Source organism: Asterias amurensis, chromosome 20 (genome assembly GCF_032118995.1).
Source record: "Asterias amurensis chromosome 20, ASM3211899v1".
NCBI classification, from domain to species: Eukaryota; Metazoa; Echinodermata; class Asteroidea; order Forcipulatida; family Asteriidae; genus Asterias; species Asterias amurensis.
The window spans coordinates 2141181-2161127 of NC_092667.1; the positions used below are offsets into that span (position 1 = coordinate 2141181).

General features: G+C 39.3%; 1 protein-coding gene across 1 annotated transcript; it reads right to left on the minus strand.

Annotated features, from left to right (window-relative positions):
* Positions 1–2135: 2135 nt before the first annotated feature.
* LOC139952365 (uncharacterized) lies at positions 2136–16786 on the minus strand. Its single transcript, XM_071951478.1, has 10 exons — positions 16570–16786; positions 15198–15331; positions 13167–14053; positions 12278–12465; positions 10661–10792; positions 10041–10130; positions 9059–9139; positions 8459–8524; positions 7434–7627; positions 2136–6292 (listed from the first exon to the last, which is right to left on the minus strand). The coding sequence occupies exons 2-10, from the start codon at positions 15329–15331 to the stop codon at positions 6163–6165; spliced, it is 1902 nt and encodes a 633-aa protein (XP_071807579.1). The 5' UTR covers positions 16570–16786; the 3' UTR covers positions 2136–6162.
* Positions 16787–19947: the final 3161 nt, after the last annotated feature.

Below are 19947 nucleotides of genomic sequence, written 5' to 3' on the forward strand. Positions count from 1 at the left end.
GTTTCAATATTTTGTTTCTGTTACAGCGGATTTTGTTGGAACTGAGCCAAGCTATAAAAACAAAAGTTTTCCTGTTGTTTCCTGTGGTTTGTTTCTTTTCCTGTTACAAGAAAAGACAATCCTTTCCGAATTTCCCATTGTTTAAAGGGACTGGACACTATTGGTAATTACTCAAAATAATTGTTGGCATAAAAACTTCCTTGTAACGAGCAATGGAGAGCTCCTGATAGTGAAGCACATCGTGAGAAACGACTCCCTGTGATGTAACATAGTTTTTGAGAAAAGGTAATTCCCCCCCCCCCCCCGGCTCACTCAAATATTAACCCTCTAGTCCCTGCACCGCCCGAGTTTGCTGAAAACTAATACTTCAAGATTCTTGCAGTTAATTACTGGAATCGTAGTTCAAATTTTAAAAGATAGCCACAGCTTAATTTTTATGCACAATTTGAACCTTGATATTTGTATAAAAGTACAATTTCGCATGAGAACAATACATGTCTCTCGTTAAACGGCTACGGTAATTTGTATAGCGAATATTTGTTTGTAAGGATAAAATGGACACAATAGCTTTTCAAGGCTTTTATCTGGCTCAATGATTATACTGATTAAATGCAAAGGCGTGAGTTTTCGACAATATTATCATGAATGATGAATAATACAGTTTCCTTTGTGTTTACTAATGAGCGTCTTGTTGGGGTAAGAGCTAAATTATTTCACCATCATTAGCTTCATTAGCTTAATAATGACTATCGAGGATTCTTTTGATGTTCCTTTTTTTCTACAAACACAAGCTAGCAAGGTTTCCTCCTACTACTACAGTATATCGATAGGCGGCTGGGCGGTCCAGTGGCTAAGACTTCAGGCCTGGAGCCTTTTATTAGACATCCGAAAGCACACATTTGGGCAACAATGAAGTCTTTTCTTTCATCATTCTCTTGCAACTTCAATGACCAATTATAAGTCCATATTTATTTTCACAGATTTGTTATTCTATGCATACATGTATATTATGTTGGGATACAACCAGTGAGAAAACTGGTCTTTGACAATTACCAAATGTGTCCTGAGCCTTTAATAACATTAAAATGGGCCGTACCTCTAGTTGCCTGTTACTGAACAAATAAAACAAACCAAGCCTAGATAATACTTCGTCATTTCCCAGTTTGTCTGCTTGTGATCACTAAATAGGGTAGTGGAGACAGTTCCGAGTAACTTTCGTTTTCCCGTAAAAGGATGTTCACAAAAGGGTCATTCCGTGTCAAATCACCAAAAAAAAAGGCAATTTTAAACCCTACCCTCTTCAAATTTGGTCATTTTTGGTTTATGGGTAATCGTGGCTCAACAAGCTCAAATTTTAAATTTCAGCTCCATCCGATAAACGGTTTTCGCGCTACGGCATGCTCTTTCTTGTTGATTTCGGTCAAAATGCGCCTGACCTCTAACATTCAACTGACCATAAATCGGTAACCTTTGGGTCAAATTAGTTTCTTTGGAAAGGAAATTGTGTAAGCTTTCCAAATATGTCTTTATTTCTTTTGTAGGAACATGTTTAGGTATGATAACCTTTTGACCTCTACTTTGACCTTGAATTTGACCTTGTGGATCATGTGACCCGGCAACGAACTTCGGTGAAAATTTACCCTTAAATATGTTTTCTCCACAATATCAAAAATTTAGAGATATAATATTTTTGGCTTGCTTTCAAGCTCCACTCAAAGTTGTCCTACTTCACTTTTCCTGTGCAAAGTACATGTACATTTGATACATGTCCATACGTATGTATGTCATGATTTTGCTTGGGGACCAATAGCCTTGCTTGATATACATGCGTATGAACAGGTATGTATATGTACATGTACTTTGCATAGGAATAGGCAAGTAGGGCAACTTTGAGTGGAGCCTGAAGGCAAGTCAAAACTATTGTATTTCTAATTTTTCTAATTTCACATGAAAAGGGAGAAAAAATTATTCCGAGGTCAGCTTTACACGTTGTGACTTTAATAGGATAGTGCAGAAACTTTTTGTTATGCATCATGCCGCCATTTCAATACGAACCGTAAAGCCATTATACACTTTCGGTACAGACAAAAAAAGTTCACAGATTTACAAATAATTTAGAGGGTGTACAGAAGGTCATGGTGAAAGACTTCTCTTGAAATATTATTCCATGAAATGCTTTACCTTTTGAGTAAACATTAAAACAATATCAATTTACGGATTTACTTTAAACACATGTCATGACACGGCAAAACGTGCGCAAACAAGGGTGGGTTTTCCTGTTATTTTCTCCCGACTCCGATGACCAATTGAGCCTACATTTTTACAGGTTTGTTATTTCATATATAAGTTGTGATACACAAAGTGTGGGCCTTGGACAATATTGTTTACCGAAAGTGTCCACTGGCTTTAAGGACACAAAGTTTAAAACCACAAAGTTTTAGTTAAAGTTATCAATAAAAAGTTATTTATTTTACATCAACATGTTGAAACGAGCCTTGATTGTTTTTATAATAATGTCATTAACTAGTAAATATGTCACAGCAATTTTTAAAATGGCTGAAAAAGATTAGTTAAAAAAGTTTTGTATTGACACGTCATATCTCAAAAATAGCTGATGTTTGAAGCTTTGAATGGTGTGAATAATAAAAACAAACTATTAATAATAGTAAACTTGCGAATAGAACCATGTGTAAATCTCTTGTGAGGGATTGGCTCTCAAAAGAGCTGGTTTGGTCTTAAATGACGTTTCTTGTTTCCTTATCACGCACACCGCGGCCAATTCACCGACAGCGCGCGCAACGACTCACTTGACTTATAAGTCCACTCTGAGCGCGCGCAACGACTCACCTGACTTATAAGTCCACTCTGATAAGTCAGGTGAGTCGTTGCGCGGGCTGTCGGTGAATTGGCCGCGGTGTGTGTGAAAAGGGAACGAGAAACGTCTTGCACCAACACTAGTTTGGTCTTGACGTTTCAAAAAGTAAACTCTAAAGACAAAAAAAGACAAGCGGAGTATACTTTTTAAAAAGTTGAGACCTGTCCATGGTGCACAGTCGAACTTGCTTTATCTTGAATGATTTTATGCTTCACTTATGACTTTCCCATATAAAGCTAAGTTGCTTTTAACAATTATAAAATGGTTGAAATACCCACCCCCCCTCTCCAACCCCTCTTCTTAAAACTTAACCTTGCATTACTTATTTAATACAACTGGTGCATATTATAAGCTTTAGCCAATAAATTGGTGCATTTTACACCGTGGAATGTTTTAAAAAGCCAACAATTTTAGAATTTTAGAAAACTAACTTATCTCAAGATTTTCTCTATATAAACTAAAAATAATCACCAGTTTTGTACATTTTAGTTTTTCATTATTTAAGGAATAATCCCAACCATTGTTTGTAAAGACTTATGTATCTCAAGATTTTTGCTGTTACTACAAAAAATCAACAGTTTTGTACATTTTTATTTACATTGTAAGGAATAATCGCAACCATAGTTTTTTTTTATGCCACATAAAAGTAGAAAGTCAAATCTGTAGAATGTATGCATATACAATAAAACAATGTTACAAGAATACAATGAACAAGAATATGGCCAATATACTCAGTTCGATCAAATGAACAGGGCCCACTTTCATAGTGCTGCTAAGCACAAAAACTTGCTTAGCATGAAATTTCTTCCTTGATAAAAACATGATTACCAACAAAATTTCCATTCGATGCATATTGCCCATTACTGGTATTCAGCTGTTCTTTGCTTACCCTGAAAATCACGTGGAAATTAGGTTGGAAATCCTGTTTTTATGAAGGCCAAACTTTCATGCTAAGCAAATTTGTGTGCTTAGCAGCTCTATGAAGTTGGACCCAGTATTATCTGTCTATGTCAATAGCACACACAATCACAGGCCTGGAGTTACACATGGTGCCCCTTCAAAAGTTTCCTAAGAAAAATTTGACTAAGAATTTTATCTGAAGAAAGTGCCCTTTGCAACATTAAAATGGCCTTGCCCTTTCAGATGAAATTCCATGCCTGCAATCATCACCTTAAAGGCAGTGGACACTATTGGTAATTGTCACTGACTAGCCTTCACAGTTGGTGTATCTCAACATATGCATAAAATAACTAACCTCTGAAAATTTGAGCTCAATCGGTCATCAAAGTTGTGAAATAACAATGAAAAAAGAAAACGCCCTTGTCACACGAAGTTGTGTGCGTTTAGATGGTTGATTTCGAGACCTCAAGTTCTAAATCTGAGGTCTCTAAATCAAATTCGTTGAAAATAACTTCTTTCTTGAAAACTACGTCACTTCAGAGAGAGCTGTTTCTCACAATGTTTTATACTTTCAACCTCTCCTCATTACTTGTCACCAAGAAAGGTTTTATGCTAATAATTATTTTGAGTTATTACCAATAGTGTCCACTGCCTTTAAAGAGAGAAACTGAGTACAGTTACAAATATAAATCAAGCTTTGATCACATTGCTTCAAAATCAGTGCACTGTTATGGTTGCCGGTGCTGCTTGGACTCGAGTTTCACCCAGAACCATTTGCGTTCCGATCAAGCGCATTGAGACATACATGGGTTCTTGATTCAAGTTAAGTTTTCAACATCTACATTTCAGTCCCATTCCTGAATTAATCATAACTCTTTTGAAAATGGTTAAAAGGGAATACATAACATTATGGTAACTTTGAACAAAACAAATAACTTTGAATTTAGCAAAAGCTGAAACACCCTTCCCGAAAAGCCCGAAATATGTACCCTTACATAACAAAGATTCTTTAACTGCAAAGATTTTACCAAAATGTCTGTACCGTGTCTAAAAAAATATATATACACTTTTGAAATGGCTGCCGAATAAAAAAATATATGATTCTGGGGGAAAAGGTTTAGATGTATGGATAGCTTATGGACCCAACTTTCATATGACACCCAAAAAGTCCGAAAATATTTCATGATTAGGTGAGCACTGCTCACTGAAGAATAAGTAGCAGACATCTTGGATTGAATTTTGTACGCTACAAAGGACTTACCTCTCACAAATTGGAAGGCTAATTCCTGCGCAGCCTGATTTTCATACTCTCTACAAAAGTGAGCAGAGCTCACCCAATCATGAATTATTTTCAGACTTTTTGATGTCATATGAAAGTCAAGTCCATAAGCTATCCATACACATTAACCTTTCCCCCAGATTCACATATTTTTTATTTGGCAGCCATTTCAAAAGTGTATTTTTTTTTTGACGCCCTGTACACACCTTTACATAAAACCCTATTCTTTAACTGCAAGATTTTACTAAAAATGTCTGTAGTACCTATACATGTACCTGTTTGATTTGCCCTTTTTTTCAAAGCCACCAATTTACCATTTCCCCATCTAAACATGATTTTAAATTCTAAAACAACCAACAGAGCTCTGTTGTGATTTTGTTGTTGTTGACATTTTAACTCTGTCAAAAGTCAACAATAATGTTTGTAGTTACAGCACAGCGCTTTGTAACTTTTGTAAAAGGCGCTTTATAGGTATTATTTATTATTGTTATTATTATATTGTGTTTTGGCATCTGGTTATTGCCAATGCTAGGCAAATTTTAATATGACATGGCTGTTTTTGCGCTGCATATGTTTCGCAGGAGTCGAGCACATCTCAACTGATGCAAATTATTTGTTGCGAATTTGTGATGTCAAATTTCGTATCACTTTCACATTCGCAGGAAGTATGAACCAGGCTTAAAGACATTGGACACTATTGGTAATTGTCTAAGACCAGTCTGTTCACTTGGTGTATCTCAACATATGCATAATAAAACTGGTCGTCGAAGTTGCAAGATAATAATGAAACAAAAAAACACCCTTGTCACACGAAGTTGTGTGCTTTTGGATGGTTGATTTCGAGACCTCAAATTCTAAACATGAGGTCACAAAATCAAATTCGTGGAAAATTACTTCTTTCTCGAAAACTATGGCACTTCAGAGGGAGCCGTTTCTCACAATGTTTTATACTATCAACCTCTCCCCATTACTCGTTACCAAGTAGAGTTTATGCTAATAATTATTTTGAGTAATTACCAATAGTGTCCACTGCCTTTAAGGCCTATAGATTGACTTACTGGTCTGAAGCTACATAAACCCGAGTCAAGATGGAAGAATTGGCCGACATTTAATGATACTTGTAAACCAGGAATTCAGGACTTCCAACGTAAGATGTAGCGAGCATCTTGCCATCAGGTGTTGGGTCTGAAAACGCTAGGGTTGACTTTGGTAGGGTCGTTCCAAATGTGAAGGAATTCCTGAATTAATTCAAAACAAAAAGTAAGTATAATTAACAATCGACTTGCATATGTCTTGACAAGACAAGATAGTCGAACAAAATTATTCATATAACACTCAAGTAGATCCTTATTTTAATAATAACAATAGTGGCTTCTTATAAAGCATTCAAATCCGTCACTCAGTGACACTCATGGCGCTCGTACATTATTACCCCTGGTCACTGGGCCATTTATTTCGTTCCTTATAACCATCTCAGCTCCCTTGGGAGTATACAGCCTGTGCTGCCAAGTGTGTAGCGCACTAAACTAAATAAATCACAAGAACCATCTCTGCCCTCACAGGTACCCTTGGGGAAGGGAAGTGTTACATTTAAGTGTCTTGCTCAAGGACACAAATAGGGAGTTTTTGTTTTGGACGAAGGATAGTTCTGCGACGATAACTGATGTTATTTGCCGCAATCTGCGCATGCTACAGCTTTTAGGATGGTCGTCCTTTAATTTCTACGACAGTACTTGGTATGAATTTGCGTTGTGCTGAAAAAGACAACGGTTTAAGCTTGGGCGCTACCACAATATTATCGGATATCGCGATACTATTTTGGAAATGATTTTGACATCGGATCGATTTGGTTTTAATCAAAATATCGATATATCTCGATATCGATTAAGTATCGCAATATCGATTAAGTATCGAGATGTATTTCCTAGCCGAGACATCTTGCACCCCATAGGTTTAGAGTAAAACCAGAAGAATAAGTCATCAGAACACATCTCTTACGTGTATGCTATGTCTGTCTCTTCTACAACTTTCACTGGGAGTTTGATGGACTGATGATGTCAAATTTAATTAATCACGATTATATCGAATATCGCGATATATTGCAAACGATATATTGTGAATAAAATAAATCGATATCGCCCAAGCTTACAACGGTTGGCTGAAAACTTACTAACCGTCGCAGAACCATCCGTCGTCCAAAACGAAAAAATCCCTATTGTCATGAACGGGACTCGAACCCACACTGGAAAGAAACACTGAAAATCTATGGGAGACTATTGAAGGGGAACCAAGGCATAGACCAGGGGCAATGTAGATTATCCATAGATTTTTTTGGCGCTAGTAACATGTTATTTTCAAACAAAGACAACGTAGTAGTACCTCACGCAATCCAGCATCCTTGTCGCAATCTGTTTCCTCCGCTCCTGACTAGCGACCCAGATACGACTTATTCCACATACAGCTGGCTCTGGATCTGTCTGACAACACCACGCTCTCTGCTGCTCAAACTGCTGTTTTTCCTCTTCAGAAACGGCTGCAGTGTCTTTAGGCTTGTCCGCTATCACACGATACCCCTATAAAAGAAATTATCCCAATAAAAATAGCTAAAACAACTGCTAATAGCTTAGAGAAGTGAAACATTTGTTTTGGTTTTACCTATATACACACATCGGTGTACATCAGTGAAAATAGCTCAAAGCTGAAAACAGCTTAGAGAACTGAAAACAGCTTAGAGAACTGAACACAGCTTAGAGAACTGAAAATAGCTAGGAGAACTGAAAAAAGTTCAGAGAACTGAAAATAGCTTAGACTAGAGAACCTTAAATAGTTTAGAGTACCAAAAATAGCTTATTTCAAACAAATTTCAACCTCTACCCTCACAGGTACCCATTTATACCCCTGGGTGAAGAAAAGCATTATAGCAAAGTATCTTGCTCAAGAGCACAAGTGTCATGGCCAGGATTCAAACCCACACTCGGATGATTCAAACCCCAGAACTAGAATATGATGCTCTTAACCACTCGACCAGGGTGTCGTGGCCGAGCGGATAAAATCACCGAACTCAAGCTCTGGTGCTTCTGTTCAGCAGATTCAAATCCCGGTTGTGACACTTGTGTCCCTGAGCAAGACACTTAACTATAATTGCTTCTCTCCACCCCGGGGTAAATGGGTACCTGTGAGGGCAGAGATGGTTCTTGTGATTGATTTAGCCGAGTAGCGCATATTAATGTTCCACAGGTAGCTGAGATGGTTTAAGGAATGAATTAAGGCCCAGTGACCAGGGGTAATAATGTTGGAAGCGATTTAAGACGCCCTCCGGGTGTGAATAGCGCTATTATGATCCGTATTATTATTATTATTACACCCTACAGACAATGGTGGGGGTCTAACAAGTCTAACCTTACCTTGCTAATCTCCTGGGCAATCAAACAACCTGCCACTTTCTTTTCTCTTGTAATAAATAGAAGAACCTGTGGACATAGGTGGAAATAACATAAGTAGGATTTGAAACTTTGCATGGTGGAAATAAGATACAGACTGTAATGACTATCTCTAAATGAGTTGGGGTGGTTCTGAAAAGAACCGTTAGTTAACTCGACGTTTCGATCAGTATGCTCTGATCGTCTTCTGAAGAAGTTAATAGATTACTTTGGATGGTAACAAAACCTTAAAAACATTTCAAAATTTTTAAATTTTACATAAACAGAAAATGTATGAATGTGTAGATATTTTGATGTTATTTACATTCAACTAACCAGTAAAGACTGACTGTACTCTATATTCCACGACGAACAAAAAATTCACATTGACTGTTCAACTGTTGTGAATTTCAACTCCTGGGAAACGTTCGCTGCAAAACATTCGCTGCAATAACAGCCCTGTGATGTAAAAATTTGCTTAGCATTTGCAGGAAGTATGAACTGGCTTTGGACAAACAACATGGATTTAATGGTGTTTTTTAAAGAACTAATTGAATCTACTAAAGATACAAAAGAAGTCCCTACCTTACATGACGACTTGCAGGCTACTTCGTCTCCTTCAAGGAAACCAAGTTCTTGATCCACGAGTTGTCGAATCTCTTCTACCTGACATCAAATAAGAGGGACAAATTCTTATTTACTAAAACAAAAAGTCATATGATTGGCAAGGAACATGTCAAGACTACGTATAACAAAAAATCAGAAGAGTTCAACCCCCCCCCCCCCCCCCAAGAAAAAAAAACACAGGTGGGCACCAACAAATTTTCAGAATACAAAGGCCAACTGGTTAGAGCAAAGATTATAGAGTGCCGAAGGCGCAAGATGCGGAACTCGGCTGAAATGTGAAATCTCACTGCACGCCATTTTGGCAAGATTCTCTTTTGATACAGCAATAGATAAGTGCAGACAATGACCATTCCTATCAATGGGAAACAAAAGTCACTTGCTGAAATGGCACCCATGCTTATTTCACATTCAAACAATAGATAAAGGTTCAGTTCTACATCTTGCGCCTTCAGCGCTCTATAATCTTTGGTTTAGAGCATCGAATTCAAGTACTGTTGGTTTAACTCATCGGAGTGTAGGTTCGAATCCTGGCCATGACACTTGTGTCCCTGAGCAAGAAGCTTTAAAGAGGTGGTTCTTATGATTGATTTGACTTGGTGCACTACATATCTGGCAGCACAGTCTGTACACTCCAAAAAAGGGAGCTGAAATAAAAGGAACTGAAATAAAATGGCCCAGTGACCAAGGGTAATAATGTTGAAGAGTCACGTTGAAGAGTACCTGTGAGGACACAAATGGTTCTTGCGATTGATTAGCTTAGTGCGCTACATACTAAAGAGTGAGCAGGGGTAATAATGTACAAGCCCAATGAGTATCACTAAGTGACGGACCTGAGCACTATATAAGAAGCCACTATTATTATTATTTAAAGCAACTAATGTTACATCCAGTCTTCCGTTAAAGTTGTATAACGCTATATTTCTTTTACGAGAATACTAACCTTCTTGATGTGATACTTTGGGTCGTCATAAAGCACCATAATGATCCGACCGTCGTAAAACTCTCGTAGCATTCGCTCGTTTTTCCAGCCCTGAAACAAAGCAATCAAGATTACTTATTCGATTGTCTTGTACACAAATCTTTGTACATTGATTTCAGTTTTTAGAGGGAACGGGCTGATAAGCTGAAAAAAAGTTGCGTGTAAGCATTGATGCTAAGCAAAAGTGAAGCAAAAGCTGGAGACAACACTTTTCATTGAATTTAAGGTACTGGACACCTTGTTAATTGTCAAAGACCAGTATTCTCACTTGGTGTATCCCAACATATATGCATACAAAAACAAATCTTTGAAAATACCCTTGTTGCACAAATTTGTTTGCTTTAAGGTGCCTGATAAAAGCCTTCAGTCCTGAAGTCTTTTATTATTTGAGTGAGAAAATACCTCTTTTTTCAAAAACTATGTTACTTCAGAGGGAGCCATTTCTCACAATGTTCTATACTATCAACCTCTCCCCATTACTCATAACCAAGTAAGGTTGTATGCCAATAATTATTTTGAGTAATCACCAATAGTGTCCACTGCCTTTGAGGGATTTGGGCTGGTTGGTATTCAAGACTTACCTGGAACTTGATACAGTTGAGATATTTCCGATGAAATCTATCGTGAACAGCTTCATCTTCAGGATGAGCTGCCGTGTACACCATGCCACACATACCACATGTTACTGCTCCAAAATGCTTCTGGCCCAGGTCCTATACAGAATGAGGAAAAAATAATTGACAATCATGAACATCATGTGGCGTGTCGAGGCCTAGCAGTTAAGAGCACCGGACTCAAACTCCGGTGTTTCTGATCAGCAGAGTGTGGGTTTCGAATCCCCAGTGGTGACACTTGTGTCCTTAAAGCCATTATACACTTTCGGTACAGAAAAGATAAAAAATTTCACAGATTTACAAATAACTTACAGGGTTTACAGAAGGTAATGGTGAAAGACTTCTCTTGAAATATTATTCCATGAAATGCTTTACTTTTTGAGAAAACATTAAAACAATATCAATTCTCGATAGCGAGAACTACAAATTTATTTTGAACACATGTCATGACATGAGGAAACGTGGGGAAACAAGGTGGGGTTTTCCCATTATTTTCTCCCGACTCCGATGACCGATTGAGTCTAAATTTTCACAGGTTTGTTATTTTATACAGAAGTTGTGATACACGAAGTGTGGGCCTTGGACAATACTGTTTACCGAAAGTGTCCAATGGCTTTAACCATGATGCTTTGTCCTTTGGATTATACCTAAAGTTGGTGGTCCCGTGTGTTGTGTAACGCACATAAAAGAACCCAGTGAACTTATCGAAAACAGAAGGGGTTCGCCCAGGTGTTCCCGGTTTGATTGGCAGCATATAAGCCACTTCAGAATGTCAGCTGCGCATGTCTGTTACTGCTGACAACGGATTTTGTCTATCTCCCATAACCTTTTGATATTACCCGGGTATTGTCAAAAGGTTCCGGGAGATAGACAAAACCCGTTGTCAGCAGTAACGGACATGCGCCGCTGACAATCCGAAGTGTCTTATTGCGCCACCACACCCAAAACAGCACATGGTGCTGATGATAAGGTCTCATAATTCAATCAAACATAGTCCCACATACCTTGCAGGATGTGACAGCGCACTATATAAGAAGCCACTATTATTATTATGTCATGACTGGCGGACGAAGGACTCTACTTCTGGAGGAAGATTACCTTGGTAAGATTACCCTGGCAGATAGGATTACCTTAGGGACACCTCGAGATCTTAAGATTACTCACCAAAGTCAGTTGTTCTAATCCATCTTTATCAATCAGCTTCTTCATCTTGGTTGCTTTCTTCTGATAAGGTTACCTTGGTAAGATTACCCTGGCAGGTAGGATTACCTTTAGGATTACCTCAAGATCTTAAGATTACTCACCAAAGTCAGTTGTTCTAATCCATCTTTATCGATCAGCTTCTTCATCTTAGTTGCTTTCTTTTGATAAGGTTACCTTGGTAAGATTACCCTGGCAGGTAGAATTACCTTTAGAATTACCTCAAGATCTTAAGATTACTCACCAAAGTCAGTTGTTCTAATCCATCTTTATCAATCAGCTTCTTCATCTTGGTTGCTTTCTTTTGATAAGGTTACCTTGGTAAGATTACCCTGGCAGGCCGACTTACCTTAAGGATTACCTCAAGATCTTAAGATTACTCACCAAAGTCAGTTGTTCTAATCCATCTTTATCGATCAGCTTCTTCATCTTAGTTGCTGCTTTCTTCTGTTGGATCGGAGTTGAGGAAGCAGGGCTCTTTCGACTTGAACTAATCAGCTTCACGTTGGATGGGCTCAAAGGAGGTGTTATGGCAGCTGCTAGGGTAGTAACTTGTGCTTTCTTGGGAAGTGCTGTAAATTATCAAAATATTTGGGAAATTGTTTGTGTAAAAGGCAGTGGACACTATTGGTAATTACTCAAAATAATTATTAGCATAAAAACTTACTTGGTAGCTTGGAGAGCTTTTGATAGTATAAAACATTGTGAGAACCGGCTCCCTCAGAAGTAACGCAGTTTTCAAGAATGAAGTATTTTTCCAAGAATTTGATGTCGAGACCTCAGAATTAGATTTTGAGATCTCGAATCAAGCATCTGAAAGCACACAACTTCATGTGCAGGGGTGTTTTTTCTTTCATTATTATCTTGTGACTTCGACGACGGTTCGTTATTTTATGCATATGTTGAGGTACACAAAGTGAGAAGACTGGTCTTTGACAATTACCAATAGTGTCCAGTGTCTTTAAACAAATGCGGCTATATATGGCTTTGACACTGAACGGTTGTGCGTACGCGCGTGTGGTAATAAATTTCACATTGCGTACTAATGGTGTGTATTGATTGCGTTACGCTTAAATTACTGCCACCAGTACATGTAGGCTTTGGCGCCACGCCTATGTTTAAACACTTTTTACTCTGTTTATAACAAACGATTAAGCATGGCAACCAGATTTCCTCTCGATTATCAGTCTTGATAAATCGTCCCCTGGTTACGAATATTGATTAGATCTTTGAACGACCAAATATAAAAAGTAACTTCAATTGACTGTTATACCTGCTTGTGGGACGGGAGGAGTCAAAGAGTCCGGTGTATCTGGGTCAAACCCTTGAAGGAAGTTAAGTTCACCATCTTGATCCCGATCCTCTGGAACCTCCTCGTCATCTTCCGCCATCTTCTGAGATAACTTGACAGCTTTCCTCGGAGAGCGTCTAACGTCATCTAGACATTCCTCTTTTGATCTCATCGCCCGTTTCTTTGCAGATTGTGGTGACGGTGCATTTATCAATAACTCATCCTGTGCGTCTAGTCTTTGTGCTGCTCCTCCATCGGATTGGCTTTCGTCTTGTAAGTCAAGTTTCTTAGAAACCGGTCTTGGTGATCGTTTCTCTGTCATCTCTACTGCTGGCTTTACAGATGCATTTTTTTTGCTAGTTTTCCTTCCACTGACGCCTTTGCTTGGCTTAGTGGTTTTCTTAAGCCCCTGCAGGTAAAGTTTTACAGCTTTTTTCACTCCTTTTCGTGGGCTTTTTCTTGGTGTCCTCTTGCTCGGGGAACGTTTCTTGGGAGACTTCTTTTTTGGAGACTTGTTGATGGTTTTCTTGCTTGGCGATGACTTCTTGTTTGGAGTTGTTTCCACCCTCTTTGGTTGTGTTTTGATTTCTTTCTTGGTTTGAGTCTTTGATTTCAGGGTAGGCTTCTTTCCGGTGGAGCGCCCAGTGCGTTGTGTTGCATGACCCGCCTTTAGCGGTCCTTGTCGCTTTTTGGTCTTGGGTTGTGTTGTCTTTGTTTCTACAGGCGGTTTAGTTGGCAGAACCTCTCCCAGCTCTGCACGCCTTTGTTGTCTCTCTGCTGGCGTTTGGTAACCTCCTTTGGCCTTAGGACTGTAGAAGGAGGTTGCAGAAAATGTTGGAGAGCATTCTTCATCTGATCTGACTATTTTCCTAAAAAGTAATACAAAGTTATAAATTGTCAGTAAGATCAATTTTAGTGATGGGCAATAAAGCGAATGTTTTTCTAAAGGCCTGGTCCCACTTCAGCGATAACGATAACGACAACGACGCAAAGAGAACGCATTCTATTGGTCGAATTGCTCCACGCAGAATATGCACACGCTCATTCAACCAATGGAATGCGTTATCTTTTTATCGTTATCGTCCTCGTTCTCGTTGCAGTGGGACCGGGCCTTTAGTCCACATGGGGGCGAACGGATCAACAAAATTATTTGTATGATGCCAGGTTCCCAAACTGTTCATATTATGGGACCATGCAAAAAGTTTGACCAGGTTCTTCCTCAGTGACATTTGATACTCCTTATCATCAGCTGTGTCTGAGATCAATGCAGTGGGGACAAAATTTGTATTTATTTTAGTGAAAATCGGTGCTGAGCGGCAAAGTGTTTGTTTGCTCAGAGTGCTGGGCACAAATTGCGAGTCCTGGGCAGGCACAACCAGCACTGCCCACCATGGCTATAACTGGCCATGGTTCAACTTCCGAGGGTAGGCTCTAGGAGTGAAATTATCTTGATGCAGGCCTGGACTAATACAGAGGCCACAGAGGTCGCGGTCTTCGTTGCCCTGGTCCTGGCCTTAGTGCCCTATCAAAAGTTTCCCATAGACTGTATGATTTTTCAATGAAAGTGCCTTTATTAAAATCAAATTGGCCTTGCCCTCTCAGAGATGAAATTCCAGGTCTGTTGATGACACACATCCTAGTGGTAACAATGCATCAAGTCTTCAATTCAAAGGCATTATTATAAGTTCTTTAGAGCCATTAGGACATTTGAGTTACACAAAAGTGATGTACATGTCTTTCTGGAACTGGCATTTCACGAAAAGATCATGGCCAAATTTCATGGCTCTGTTTACCGTAAGCAAAGAATCGCACTTGCAGAAGCAAGGAACTCTGCGCTCAAGCGTATTTCGTGGATTAGCAGGGGAAATTTGGCTAGTGCGCGTGCATAATTCCTGTTACTTTGCAGTCTTGGCTTACACAGCTAACGCAGAACGTCGGTGGAGAGTGGTGATCATGAACACAAAGTTCTGTGATAAACAGAGCCAGAAAGAAACAACAATACAATTATGTTACCTTGGAGAAGGGGATTGGTCTGACGCCGAGTTTTCAAATGAGTATGGAGAAGTCAATCGTCTCTTCTGAGATGATCCTTTCGTCGGTGACGTCACTTTACGCTTCAGATTTGACCGGGTCCTGATACCTAGCATCTATTTGTTATGAAAAGAACATGACATGGGCATCAATCAGTAATGTACTGTGTACTTATAGGCTATTGTTATTTGGTTAAAGTTTCGAGTGTCGCAGTGGAGTATACACAGTTTCTTCAGCTTGAAGAGAAAGTCGATGAAGATGCAAAAAATAACATGATTAATGACCATCTGCCTAAAAGCCATTTGACCCTTTCGGTACAGAAAAAAAAAAATTCACAGATTTACAAATATAACTTAAATGGTTTACAGAAGGTAGTGGTGAAATTCTTCTCTTGAAATATTACTCCATGAAATGCTCGACTTTTTGAGAAAACAATAAAACAATATAAATTCTCGATATCGAGAATTACGGATATATTTTAAACACATGTCTATCGGCGAAAAGCGTGGATATGAGGGTGGGTTTTCCCATTATTTTCTCCCGACTCCGATGACCGATTAAGCCTAAATTTTCACTGGTTTGTTATTTGATATAAAAGTGTGGGCCTTGGACAATACTGTTTACCGAAAGGGTCCAAACTCCAATGGCTTTAAACTTCAGCCGTGAATCCATGATGATGTTGACGATGATGATCCCAATGAACATGCTGCTGCTGTCAAAAAAAGCACCAACTTACAAGCATACATTTGAAAACTGTACGAAAAGTACTATTGCACGCTGCAGCGTGCAATACCAAAGTACTTTTCAGATGGAGCAAAAAAGCACGGTGAGTGACTCAGCGTGCAATGGTACTTTTATTTGCTATCACGTGACGGACAATCCTCCAATCATATGGCAAGGATCTGCTTGGGCGTTATATAATATTATTTATTATAATTTAATGATTTAATGATTTAATACTGTTACTAGTTATTTTTAATTGTTTATATGAAAATATAAGTTTTAGTTTATCAACATTTCATCAACAGATCCGATCAAAAATGCACAATACATAGGCCTACAGTAACAGTGCGTAAGTGCCATCCATGTTGATCAATTAAAACTTATAATATCCTTAAAATAAAAGTGAAAGTTAATATATATTTATGTCCCTCCGCACTAGCTATAATCATTCCGAGTACTATACGTACACTAATCGTAACCTAAAAAGGTATCAACGTCAACACGTACATGTACACTGTAAGTCGTGTATAATCGACATCCTCAAAAAACAAACTTTAACTTTTTTAGGTTAGTTCCACATTCTTGACATTTTATTGATTTAGGGACCAGCCAGGTTCTTTTTGCTACCTACCGTAAAGATATGTACCCCTCAGCTGCTGAATCTACAAAGAAACACCACACTGAAGCAAAACACACACAAATGTTGCTTTAAGATTAAGAATGACGATCACATTCAGGGGAAACATAACATCAACAAACTCCCCTTATTTTAACACTCGTGTCTTTACGTGGTTTAACATGTCATCGAAGCTCGCGCCACCTCAGCTAAAATTTGGCGCGATTGATTGCGCTATGTATTTTCCACATGTAGTTGGTGATAATCGGTAATTTTCACAACCTCGTTTTCTAGTATGTAGACGGATTGGTCGATCTCATATTGCACAACAAATTGGTTTTAAAAAGAGAACCATGGTTGCGAGGACGCCCGTAGCTATTTTAGGCCTGCAGACGACGGAGTGCATGATAAACAGTTTTATTCAAAAACAACAATGAAAAACAACATACACTTATTATTATATTACACGAAACCACGTCAGTGTTCTGCCCGTGTCAAACTCGCCCTCTTTCGTCTAGCGATCGCGTCCGGCCCCCCCCGTCTGCCCTCCGCCCCCACCCCCGTCTGCCCACAACCCCCCCCCCCCCGTCCGCCCTCTATATCCTGCAATGGATTTGGACTGCATTGCTTGCAATACAAGGTTAAGTGGGTTCGAATCCCTCACAAGCTGGTTTCACAATGACTAGAATAATATAAGTATTGTCGTCTGGGTGGATATGTGCGCATTGAGTCTTTATTATTATTATTAACTGATTGAATCATAATTTCCTCTACTCGTTTTTTATTCAATTATGAGAGAGATTGGCTGTTGTGTTTATGGGCCCTTGTGTGGGAGTTTGCAGAGTTCCCTTGACGGGAAGATCATCTAAGCAAACAAAACAAACAACTAACATGATGAGCAGCCAGTCAGTAGAAAGGCCATCCGTATTCGCCGGGCCGAATTTCATAAAGCCCGTAGTAAGCGCAAACATTGCTAACAAGCACAGACACTATTGCTTAGCCAGCAAAAGGTGAGGTTACATGGCTGTGTGCATAGTGCCCCACCCATTTCTTGCTTAGCATAGAAATTTGCTGAACAGTCTTTCAGCTTTACGACCAATTGAGTTCAAATTTTCACAGATTTGTTATTTTGTGTGTATGGTGAGATATCAAGTGAGAAGACTCATATAGTCTTTGACATTACAAATAGTGTCCTGGGGTGGATTTCGCAAAGGTAGTCCTAACTTAGGACTAGTCCTAGGCAATGCTAAGAGATGGGACTAGTCCTAAGTTAAGACTACCTTTGTGAAACCACCCCAGTGTTTTTAACTGAGATGATTGCAACGACATTTTCATCACTTTTAATAAGAAAACCCCGAAAACAAGAAATTCCCTTTTCTTTTCTCGCAATATATCTGAAGTTATTCGACTCTTGTTAAAGGCAGTGGACAGTTTTGGTAATTGTCAAAGACTAGCCTTCACAGTTCGTGCCCTCTCAACCTATGCATATTCGATACCTCAAGTTCTAAATCTGACGTCTCGAAATCAAATTCGTGGAAAAATTCTTGCACGAAAACTATGGCACTTCAGAGGGAACCTTTTCTCACAATGTTTTATACCATCAACCTCTCCCCATTACTCGTCACCAAGTAAGGTTTTATGCTAATAATTGTTTTGAGTAATTACCAACATTGCGCCACTGCCTTTAGGTAGCATAAAAAAATAAGGAGGCGAGAAAGAAGAAAAAGGAGAAAAAAATACAGTAAATTTGAGCAGAAAGTTAGTCGGAGTGAAGGCCAGGCATTCAGGGTACTTTCAGAAAGAACCCATTAGCTCCCTTCAGGGGTTGGCAACCCCGGCCCCTCTTTGTCCTTTCCCGACCGTAACCAAACTCCGAGTAGGGGTCGAGACATGGCACACGGTACCCCATACCATCGCCTGTTGCCAACAGCCACCATGTCCCACTACGGAGAGGATTCGAACCGGTCGTACCAACTCTGGAATGCACAAGAATTGAACAAACCAGTCGACCGCAGCATGGCGCTACGGTCGCCGTTGGTGAAAGAGAGTTTCAAATTGAGGTACTTCAACATCACATAGTTGGGCAGAGGTTAAAATTGCAAAAGAATAATAAAAACACCCTCGACGGGATTCGAACCGGGTACCAACTCTGGAATGCACAGAGTGACCAAACCAGTGAACCGCAGCATTGCGCTACGGTCGCAGTTGGTGTAAGAGGGAGTTTTGAATTGAGGTACTTCAGCATTACATTGTTGGCAGAGGCTGAGTTTAACAGACATGCAACATTGGGGGGAAAAGAGGAAATGGCCAATCACACTTTATAAAATAGCACTGTTTTGAAAAGAAAAAGCTGAAATCAGCTGATCAGCTGATAAGTTGCATGCGTGCACTGCTAAAAATGGTATTCATGAAATAAGAAAAACATCTTATTTTGAGAAAATATTTCTTGTGTCACTCCCTACTTTTGAGAATAAAAAATAAATATATTTCTTTCGAGTGAGTGACACAAGAAATATTTTCTCAAACTAAGATGTTTGTTTATTTCAAGAATCTCATTTTTTAGAAGTGTGAGTATTATTAAGAATAAGACAAATTTGTAAAAAGCACTCCCACACAAAGGGATTCGAACCAAGGTCTTGCGCGGGCCAACGTTGAACCATTGTTATGTGGTTGAACTGACTGATTTGATCATCTCTCAAGGAACTCATGGTATTATAGCCCTTTTCACACTACTCTATAACCCCGGGTTGCCCCGGGGTATAACGGCCGGCCGGCCTGCCCCACTGTCTGCTCCGAAAAACTAGGCAATAGCCGGAGAATAGCCAATGCTTCTGAAGATAGGGGGTCCCGAGTAGGGGAGCGGTAAACCCCGGGCATTCTTGAAGGGTGCGGGGGTATATTGGGCTTATTGGGGTTTTCCTTAAAGGCAGTGGACACCATTGGTAATTACTCAAAATAATTATTACCATAAAACCTCACTTGGTGACGAGTAATTGGGAGAGGTTGATAGTATAAAACATTGTGAGAAACGGCTCTCTCTAAAGTCATGTAGTTTTTGAGAAAGAAGTAATTTTCCACGAATTTCGTCCCCGGACTGCACCCACAAATATTGTTTGAGGGTGGGTGGGGGGCAATTTAAAATGGCCTCAAAAGCGGTGTAAAACTTGAGTAAAAGCCCCCACCTGAGTGTGGCCACCACTCTCCGTATCAAGAGGGGGGGGGGGGGTCTTGATATTGTGTAATTTCCTGAATTTTCTCAACTTTTGACGACTGTGCTTTAGGCTATCCATGGAGCTATTGTTACAGATTCGAACTTCAATATCAATACGACTTTAGGTTTGAATTTTAAATCAGAGTTGATGTTCTCTTCGGATATGAACTTGAATAAATTGA